Here is an 11017-nt window from a genome sequence, read left to right as displayed (position 1 = left end):
AAATGTTCTGAACCACCTTTAAAACGAGCTTCATCAAACTATCAGAAGATTGGATTAAATCACGTTTCCTGTACGAGTGGGAGGTGTGGATAAAATCTTCCACCACAGTAATTATATACTGCAGTATTGATATACTGTATACCACGATATTGTACATGTTCAGGAAAATCAATAGGACTTGCACAGCAGACATTTTGGCTTGTCATAGCAGGAAAAGCACAGGTGTAATTAATAATATTAATAACGACTGCATTCCATTACCAGGAACACTAAAGACAACCAGCTCCAGGCTTCTGGTGTTGGGAATACTGGCTCACTGGGACACTTAATGGAACTGGGCCATCATTAATGAAATCTGTTTCACCTGCGCCTTTCCTGCTACGACATGTCAAAATGTCTGGGAACCTGTTAAAGTTTTTTTTTTTTCTATAAAGTCGAGTGTTTTTGGTTAATCCAGCCAATTACATACCCAACAACTGAAGGTACTACATTACATTACTGCAAGAAATCATGTAAAAATCCAAAATGACCATAAAACAGTTCTTTGATTTCGGCCTCCCAAAGAACTCATGAAACCGTAAACTGCTTACGTTAAATGTTTTTCTTTGTTATATTAGAAAGAGTTGAATGTTTTGAGCCCAAATTTGCTCTTCATCATGTACAAAGAGCCAATCTGGGCTTTAAACATTGCACTTTTCCTCATGTAATAAAGTACACATCAGTCTTCAGGAGGTAAAAAACAAACAAACATCATTTTCAACATAAAGCTGTCCTGCTCATTGATTTCCTACATTGCCCACTCTCTCCTCATAAACCCAGAGATATTAAAACCTGTCATGGTGTACAGTATATCCTCACATCACCCTTTCCTACTGTTAAAACCCCCGCCATAGTAATACATCAGTGTGATTATACTTGAATTCAGTGTCTTTTTCCAGTAAAACAGAAATGTACATACAATTAGTACTAAAGCACACCCACGATATTGTGTAAACTACTTTGACCATGGCGTGACTGTTTTTCCTCCAACCTTTACAGTGTAGGATCTGTTTTGCGTGTATTTACTTCCCTGTACAACAGAACAAGAGGAGACTTTTTTTTCTCCTCTTACTGCTGATTGAGTTATAATCCTCTGTAAATAACCCTGACGAATCATAACGTTTTCTTCCAGAGATGACTGTCCATCTCAAAAAATAAAAACATAGCCACTGTGAATAGACCAAAGCAATGTCGCACGTTACATTTTGCTCCTACAGTACAGATACGACGCCTGTATATTAATGTTTGTGTGGATGTTTTGTTCTGGTTCCTCAGTATAATTTTATAATCCACAATATTTGTATGAAGACATTAAATGTATATTTTCATGCTGTACATTTCTGGAACAAACCTACTATGTTTTTAATTAAAAAAAAAGACAATTTAATAGCCGTGTGAGGTACATGGACATTTGTTCAACTGCATGCAACTGCGAACCTTACAGTAGATGCAATTTCTCCCTCAAATGTATCATTGCACCAGATTATATACACTCTGATACTACGCTATTAATACGATACCATGAGTTTTTGCAGAAATAAAGAGTTTTAAGTTTATTCACCCACGACATGGAACAACAGTTTTATCCGGGTTGTAATTCTCTCCAATGGCAACCTGGATTATTTCCTCTTCAGTGTTGTTTACATTTAGGCGGTGTTTTAATGTTTGTGGTTTCCTTCAGCTTCTGCACAGAGCAGAGATGTTTCTGAGCGGCTCATGTCTGCCCTCTGCAGGTCAAGAGTTTGATTTCAAGCCAACTTAACATGGAGTTTATATGTTCAGTCCACAGGCACTCAGGTTACAGTCTGCAGTTCGTCATCCTACACATTTAAAAATTCAGAAGCACAGACATACTGATCCATGACACATCTACTTATGCATTTTTTTTGAGAGGATTAAATGTTAATACGGCAAAATGTAAAAAGAAAATCATGTTCCTGACAGGCGTTGGCTCCTGGGTAGTGATAAAGTGAAATATTAAGGCATCAGGAGCACCATTGTTTCATGATTTCAGGCTTTCTGGACACAAACTTAGTTGACTGTAAAAATCTTTTGCTGCGTCTGTGTTTACCTCTCTCATATATTTGTTGCTTAATCCTTCTAGAGTCCCATGATCTGCTGCCTTAGGCCGTTTTTGTTTTTCCAGCAAGTTTCCCAACAGTCACCAATGTCCATGTCATTATTCCTAACTTTAACAAACCTTAACATGAATGGCAAAATGACATACCTGACCTCAGAGCACATCGCAGTGTTCCTGTCTCCGTCTGAGTCCCCAAGGCTGCTAAATCACAGGACAGCTTTCTAAATTCATGATGAGTCTCTTGAAAGTTTCCTTTCAAAGGTTTTTGGGGACTTTGAGCACAAACACCATGGGGTCTTTGGCCTTGTTGCTGAAGGCTTTTCGGATGATGTCCACAGCATGCTGATGGGTAACTCCTTGCAGGGAGACTCCGTCCACAGACACCAACTCAAATCCAGCCTGGGGACATGAGAGGGAGAGTTTAAGTCAGATACAGTACAAATACATTAAAGTATCAACAGATGATCTCTACTTCTGTGTGTCAACAGGGAATCTGCAGGTCTTAAAAAGCACTCAATTTAGTTTCCTCAAAGGCCTTAGAAGGCAGTAATTTTGCTTTTGTGTTCGATTGCGGGCTGTCGGCAGACGTCGCACAAACTAAAAGTGGGATAGTTGCGACAGCAGATTCCATCCTTTCTTGTGGAGCTTCAGTCAGCACCTTCAGACCTGTAGTAAACACTGTCACTGCTGCAGCTAACAAGCTCGTCATCAGATACTTGGCAAATGTTTTCTGCTGCTTATCTGAGTGCAGGTCTCGTTCATTTAATGAATGATATCATCCATCCATCATACTTTCTCACTTTGGATGTAAGAAATTATTAAAAAGGTCTTAAATGTAATTTTGTGAACGCTGCAGAAACCCTGCTCAGTGACTGTCGCCTCACCTTGAGCACTTCACAGGTGGAGGCAGCTCCTCCAGGAAAGATCTTCTCGATCTTCACCACCGGCTGAACCTTCGACTCCATCCCACCAGATATACTGATGCCTGAAACATCAAAGCAGCATGAGTGGGAGTCAGCCATGTATTTTATCATCATGTACCTACAGAGGAAAGGTGAAATGTGCTGCAGCGTGATGTGTGCACGTGTGTTTACATGTTTTTAAATGAACATTTACCCAGTGACTGTTTGGTCTTGGAGATGCTGACAGTTTTCAGCTTGTACTCGTGTTCACGGTCGGAGCCGTTGAGTCCATTCTGAGGGGAAGCCTGATGGCCGTTCATCTGTTCGCTCTCCACCTGTTGATCTGGAGTTGAACTGAACACCTGCGACAACAAGGGCCGACTCCTGCGAGCAGCACTCTGCAGCGTGAACACACCTTCTTTACTCCTGTCTCCACCTTTGTCCTTCTTGCTTTTGGAGTGGCCGTTTCTACACGTCGACCTTCCTCTTTCTGAAGCCGCGCTGCTTGAAGTCGAGTGCAGTGAAACCTCGTCGAAGTGGACGGAGCGAATCGTGCCGATGTCTGTTCGGAGAGGAGGGCGGGAGTCCTCGCTGCGGGCCAGCAGCCAGTTGGGGAGCATGGCGCTGGCGGAGGGGGGTCTGAGGTCTCTGGACTCCATGTTATATCCGTCCACCGGTATGTCCAGCAGCGGGGTGAAGGACCTGGAGGAGTGAGGCCTCCCCCTGGACCCCCGGGGCCCAGACAGACTGAGCTTCTCCAGCTCTTCCAGTAGGTGGCTCTCCTTCTCCACCTCCTCAGCATTGTGGAGCTCAAAGCCCCCCCTGTAATCTGGAGGGAAACACAGGTTGTGTCAGCAGCTTTCTTTTTCGTGTTCGGTGCACTTTTAACTCTTAACAGGCTCACTGCAGAATATCTCATCATTTTGACTTTTTATCATGTATTTTGTCTTTTCTTGGCAGAAATAGACCTCCAAGGGATGGTATCTCCCTCAGAACACAGTATCAAGGGTACCGCTGTTGTTCATAATCAACTCTAAGAAAAACACAGATTTACAATCATCAAAACCACCTTTTTAACAGCAAATAACAGCCAGTCATATCCAAGATATGTTTTGCAGAGCATATTAAACTTAAAACTAAAATCCAGAAGTTCAAACTTGAGAAACATGAAGAAGTATTGTATCTGCAGTGAAAGGAGACCTGGGATGGGAGTGATGAGGCGTCGTTTGGGTGCTCGACCAGATGTGGGAGAGCGAAGAGGAGGCGTTTGGACTGCAGCACAGAGGTGAGAGAACAGAGCATCACTACGACGGTTCACAGCTGATTTGTGTTGTATGTTTGTTGACGTTGCTGCACACGGTCACACCGATTCTGACACGACTCAGATACCAGACAAACGCAGCATGCATCATACGCACTGGAGCGATACTTGAGGATGTCGTAGGCCTCGACTTCGATGGGAGTCACTGTGTTATTGAACGCATTCAGGTCAGAAGGAGGAAGCAGCATCCTGAGAAACAACGGGAGAGAAAACGCTGAGTAATATTCAGGGCTGTGTTATGTTACAAAACATTTTTAATTAGTCATCAGTGTCTTATTGTGGAACATTTGGATTTAAGGAGATTATCCTGAAAAATCCTTAATTCCCTTCTGGCAGTATTAGTAAAACCAGTTTCTCTGTTTGGATTTACACGCGGCCCGTTGACGTGGAGGGCAGACAGAGTTTATCCACATTTATTACATGCAGCCATGAAGTAAACCTTAACAATGTTAATGTATATTTCTGTATATATTCTAGCAGCAATATCAGGAAGCTAACTGTCCTGTGATTATCACCCGTTTCAGATCATGTTTACCTTAATATTAATCACTGAATCAGTAGTTGTATCAAAGTGGGCTTTAGAGTAAATATTTAGTGATTATTCCCTTTTTCTTTTCCTCGCTCTTCTTACCTGATTTCCCTCAGCAGCAGCAGCTTTTCAGGTCTGTCCAGCACGGCCAGCAGGTGGCGTATCAAGTTCTCCACTGACCGCTCTGCCACGTACTGTTAGGATGTAGTATCCAGATGATAGTTACTTAATAATAAAATGATTGCTTAGAACTGATATGTTAAATATGTTGTGAAGAAACACAGACTGTTCAAAGGTCAGCATTACCACTAACTACAACGTCTCAGCTGTGAAAAAAGCTTCTTACCCTACGGCACGTCTTCATCACAGCAGCCTCCTCCTCCTCAGTCAGCAGCCTGCGGGCCATGTCCTCCACCACTCCGAGCATCTCTGAATTTGGCATCGCGCTGACGCGTCGTCCCCCTGAAGACATTAAAAGGGGAGAATCAGTGTTGGGTTACGTGATATAAAAATATATAATAAAACGTCTTTTATGCATTTTAGGGACACCAACATGCAGCTACCTTTGCTAGCCTTGTCTGTGGACGGGGACTTGGAGCGCCCCCTGGAGGCGTCTCTCTTGCGTCCACCCCTGAACAACAAGTTGACGAAGGTCTTTGAGCGCTGCAGGGTGCTCTTCTCCTCGGGGTCCTTCCCTTTCTGCTTCTTCTCTTTCTTCTGCTTGATCTCTATGATTGGAGAGCAACAGTAGGTCATTCACGCGCTTCCACCACTCCATCTTTCGATGAGCCTTCTTTGATGTTACCCGCTCTCTCCTTGCCTCACCTGCCACGGTGACTTGGCTCTGGGACCTGCTGATTGGTCGGCTGGGCATGCTGAGAGCCAGCAGCACGGCTGTCTTGGGGGACTCTTTAGTCCCCCTGTCCTCCTCTCCACGGATCACAGTGTCTTTGAGCAGAGTGGTTCGTCCCAGGCTGCGAGTGGTGTCTGCACCCGTCCTGTGAGAGGGAAGGTCCGTCTGGATGGCAGTCTCGGTTCGCTCTGACTCAGACCTGCTGAACAAATAAGCTACCATGATCATGTCTGGTCTAAAGTGTACACATGTTGCTTTAGCTGTATTATATATGTGTGTCTGCTATTTAAAGAGCCTGGAACAAGTAAAATGTTCCATAAAATATGAGTCGCCCACATAGCTGAGCCTGACCTCTGGTCCTCAGTAGAGATGCAGACATCCACCATGTCCGAGCCAAACGGCAGGCTGGGAGGGAACATGACCTGCGACAGGCCGCTCAGGGAGCTGACGGGAGTCCCAGACGACAGAGAGGAGGCTGAGGAGTTGGACTCTGAACCCTGGGAGGAAGATTTCTGAGTACCGTTGGCCACTGAGGAAGAACACAAGAGATCATCTGACTCAGATGTACCCAAGCATATCACCGATTGCCCTGTGTTCTTTACAGACTCACAGACGGAGCCTCACACTTATCTACACTGACCACAGGATTGCAGCTTTCAAGATAATGAAACACTGGAGAAAAGAACAGATACATACGCTTATTGAGCCACCTGTATTCTGCCACCATCTCCTTATAAGCAGGGTATCGTCCTGCTTCCTGTGAAGATATGGCCACAGATATGCAAATGAGATACAGTAGAGACCTTGAAACTTTTATGGGATTGCTATATTCGATAAAGAGTAACCCTAAACCAGACACTTCTCTCTCCTCATAGAGAAACATATTCTCCCTTCTTCACTTTCTAGTAACCTCTGATGGTTGGGATGCTTTCTAACTCTACGTGTTTCAGTTTCCACGAGGAAAAAGGTGAGGGATCCCGGAACAAAAACGTGCACAAAACACGGCTCTAAGCTTTGATCAGCACCCGATCCCAGCTGCCTGGTGAATAATGCACACGGCTTGGCTATTTTTCACAGCACGAAACCCAAGCTCCGACAAGTAAAGTGAGCGAGGAATATTACGAGTGCGTGCCAGCTGTCGGCCCTGCCACACACACACACACACACACACACACACACACACACACACACACACACACACACACACACACACACACACACACACACACACACACACACGTGTAGTTTGCATTTGTTTTTTGTGTGCGAGAGAATTAAAAGGTGAAAAGGGAGGAAACAGGTCAGAAAGTTAACGCATGCTTTGATAACAAAGAGTTGATATGGAAAGTGATACAGCCTCTGCAGCTCGTCGTTTACACCAAACATTCAACATCCGACTTTACTTCTGCTAACAATGTTACACAAGACGAAGGCTCCTGCTTCTTGTTAACAACAGAATTTACCAACGTATCAAAGGATTATAGACACAGACTTTGTTTTCTTTCTATTAAATCTGATCACTTTCCTTCCTGGAAAACATTTTAATAAACTGGCAAAAAGAGCAGTTTTCCATAGATGTCCCCTGGAGGCTGAACTTTGTATTTTTGAAGTGTTTCTGAACAAACTTCCTCAGTTTCTCCTCATATTTACAGCTGCCACAGCTGGAACAACTGGAGAGCTCTTTTCCTGTCATGTTGTCTTTTAAGTGTGGTGCTAAAAAAAATGAAAGACATGAGATGTTTCGTCTTGAAAGAAATGAATTAATGTCAAGTAAAGAATTTGCATCATTGGCTCTGGTGTTACAGTATCAAAAACATGTACGTAGTCTTGCACCTTTTTAAAATACAGTATATCATCTTTTAGGACTTCAGGGGCTCCATGGTTTTCTCTCTGCTATGAGTCACTGCATGCTGCACACATCACCGCTCTCACCTTGATGGTCAGCATGATGTGTGTGTGGCTCTTCAGCACCTCCACAGCGCTACTGTGGCTGATGTCCTCAAAGCTTACTCCATTGGCAGCCAGGATCTGGTCCCCCATCTTTATTCCATTCTGCTCAGCAAGCCCACCAGGATCCAGTCTGAAACAACAAGACAGGAATGAGAATAAAGAGGATTATTTCATGACTAAATGTTTTTTAGTCTAGATGTTTCCCATGGCTGAGGTCCCTACTTGGAGACGTAGATGCCCAGACCAAACTCCTTTCCCCCGCGGATGTTGAAGCCCAGGCAGTAGTCGTCTGAGGTGGTGTAAAGGTGGACGATCCTTTGCAGGGCGCTTGCGGAGCTGGTCTCCGAAGGTGTCCGTCCACTCTCCTCCACCACCATTCGTCTGTGTATCAAGTCCACCCTGAAAGATTTCCCAGTCGGTCAGAACCACAGATGGCCTAATAGTTTTGTGATGAACTGAGTTAACGTCAGCAGTAATAGTTCTTCATCACCAGGTAGTCTTCTCCTTGGAGTAGCGGATGCCGGGGACTTTGCCGACACGTCTCACCACCATCCTCAGCCTGTTGTTTCCTGTCAGGACCTTCACAGCGCTGCTCATCGTGATGCTCTCCAGGCTGACACCATTCACCTCCACCAGTTTATCGCCTACAAGCAGGCCTGCTTCCTCTGGACAAACACACAGGAGGTGTGAAAATACACACAAACACTGCAACAAGAGCAACAAGTAGACATCAGCGGTAGTACATCAGTTTACCCGCAGTACTGTCGTCCTCCACCTTACTGACAAAGATGCTGAGGCCATGTTCGGAGCCTCCACGCACACTGAAGCCGAGCTTCCCGTCCACACTCTTATCCACCGTGATCGTATGGAGGTCCTCGCTGTCGTCTCCACCTAAAAAGATCACACGGACGACGTGTCAATGAGCCGATAAGCCATCAATGATCACAAATTTCTGAACCATAAACATCAAAGCTTGTGTCTGACTCTTCCATCTTATATGACAATTCATAAAACACAGCAGTGGTTCTCTATCTTTGGAGTAAATAAATAAAATGAACTTGACTTGATATAGTGACAAAAGTTCTACACATTACTACATTATTATTATTATGATGATGTTCCTGATATATTGATACAGAGACATTAAACAGTCTTCAGGCCTCCTCTGATGATCTACATGACACATTTGTGGCTTGTGAGACATCACTTTTATGTTCTTGTGAGAACATTTAATTGAATATTTCCTCATGTACACCTGGTGGATACGTACGTAGGAGAATAAAGTATTTTTCACCACCGCTAGAAAGTTTATCCAGATCTGAAAATACAACTTAATAATCTTCTCCAAGAGTGTAACTTGCCCAAAATCCAGGCGACAGAACTGCCGTGGAGGTGATCATAATGTGGATGTGCTCACCTGAGCTGACTTCAGTTATTATCACGCGCTCACAGCAACAGCCTGACGAGGAGCGTCGAGAGATCTGCAGGTTGTTTTTTTGCCCTGGGTTTTGCCTCAGGCAACATAGAGGTTGCCTTCTTATTGAGAGCAGAGTTTAAAAAACACTGCAAACTCCTGGAGCTAAAAAAAGTTTTCTCTATCTTTTAATTACGGTTTATATTCTGCTAAAAAAGGATGCTAGACTTGTTGATCAACAACAGGGCAGTAAAGACGGAAATAAGACGTGTTCTGAAGCATCAGGTCTCCATCAAGGATCTATTTCTAATGTTCGATATTTAGATACATTGCTAGTTTCATTGTATGTTTGTATGTTATCAATTACTCATTATTGTTATTGTTTCAGGTTTTTGTGATTTTCTCCATTTTTAATTGATTGTTTCAGTCTGATACGTGTGTATAAAGACATTTTGTGACTCTAATGGTTACTGCAGGTTTATGACCAAAATGTTGTCTTTTCAATGCTGACTGTGTGCAGAAGTTTACCGTCCTCTTTTACATGTTCTAACGAGACAAAAAGCTTGAGAACCACTGATCAGGTCAGTATAATGCAGTTCTTATGTAAGACAGTAAAGTCACCCTGCTACGAAGGTCTCTGGTTTGCTGTATCCAAATCTAATCCAGCCCTAAACCTCTGAAAGAAACACCAACACTTCTCATAACCAGTGTCCACTGCAGGTTGTGATGTGCTCCTCACAAGCAGCCAGCCCAACTGCTCCTCACCGTCCACAGGAGAGTTGATGAGGATGACCCGGCCCATGGGTGAGGAGGATCGGATTCCACGCCGGCGCTGCTCCTTCTTCCGTAAGAGGTTGCGCGTAGCCGTGTGTGACCCTTGGGTCCCGGGGGTCTTCTCCCTGCGGGACGGGTCTGACGAGTGAGCCATGGAGGCTGGCAGGGTCCCCTTTCACACGCGCTCCACCGGGGGCTTAGCTCCGGGTGGAGGAGTCTACGGCAGCATACAGCAGAAGGAAGGGGATCCTCAGGCAACTGGTCCGCTGTGTTCCCTGCACACTGAGACTATATTACATTATCACAGCTGCATCGTAAACACACACATGCATTGTTTTTACCTGTCTATTAGCTTGCTAGTAGAGTGAAATGGCAGGTTAATAAAACTCACCGACGCAGGCTGCTTTGTGACATGATAGCTGACTCTTTGGCTTCCTGGTGTCACACTTTGGTCCATTCCTGCCCATGTCGCATCGCTCTCATCTGTCTGAGTCTCACAGAAACGTCAACAGTAGGCGGATGAATAATGAACACATCAAACATCTTCAGCATGTCTTAATGTCACATCAGGGCCAGCAGATACACCGCACTTGTCTCAGCAGGTGAGGTTAGAAATAGGACTTAATTGGTTTATTTAGCTCAGACCTGACCCACTTAAGAGTCAGGAGGTCACGTGGTGTTGATACCATGGTTACAAGTCACTAAACTTAACCCGTGATAAGAGGGTGCCCTCATGGCGTCACCTTGGGGTTCCCCCCCAAAGTGTCCCACGCGGACAGCGACGCGAAGTTGCGTTTGCGTCAAAAGGCGACATTTAACATTTAGCGTGCAATTAGACAGAAAGACAGACTTAATTCAAGTTTATCTGGGTCTTAATTTACAACCAGCTTCAGCGTTTATTCCGCTGCAATGTCTGAGCAGATGTCGACTTTTTGCACATTATAAAGAAACACAACTAAATACTTACCACATTTTACGTTTCAGTCCGAGAGCACTGCAGACAACCAGGCAGCTCTTCTCGTGTATTCTGCTTAAACACTAAACGTGTCCCTTAAATTCATCCCATATTCTGTAAATGAACGACACTAAGTCGGCTGGTGATCCTACCTGAGCCCATGTTGAATGGTCCACCTCACCTGGCTGGGACATCCCTCC

At 44.5% G+C, this 11017-nt stretch overlaps 1 protein-coding gene across 1 annotated transcript; it reads right to left on the bottom strand.

Moving 5' to 3' along the window:
* Positions 1–1577: 1577 nt before the first annotated feature.
* LOC139303290 (PDZ domain-containing protein 7-like) lies at positions 1578–10016 on the bottom strand. The gene is made up of 16 exons (XM_070927056.1): positions 9854–10016; positions 8428–8565; positions 8165–8339; positions 7897–8073; positions 7657–7804; positions 6421–6481; positions 6076–6253; positions 5697–5923; positions 5435–5599; positions 5218–5333; positions 4974–5065; positions 4440–4531; positions 4222–4293; positions 3236–3850; positions 3004–3104; positions 1578–2518 (listed from the first exon to the last, which is right to left on the bottom strand). Exons 1-16 carry the CDS (start codon positions 10014–10016, stop codon positions 2375–2377), a joined length of 2664 nt encoding a protein of 887 aa, XP_070783157.1. The 3' UTR covers positions 1578–2374.
* Positions 10017–11017: the final 1001 nt, after the last annotated feature.

The sequence above is a fragment of the Enoplosus armatus genome, chromosome 20 (assembly GCF_043641665.1).
Source record: "Enoplosus armatus isolate fEnoArm2 chromosome 20, fEnoArm2.hap1, whole genome shotgun sequence".
Lineage (NCBI taxonomy): Eukaryota > Metazoa > Chordata > Actinopteri > Centrarchiformes > Enoplosidae > Enoplosus > Enoplosus armatus.
This window is presented reverse-complemented; position numbering and strand designations above follow the sequence as displayed.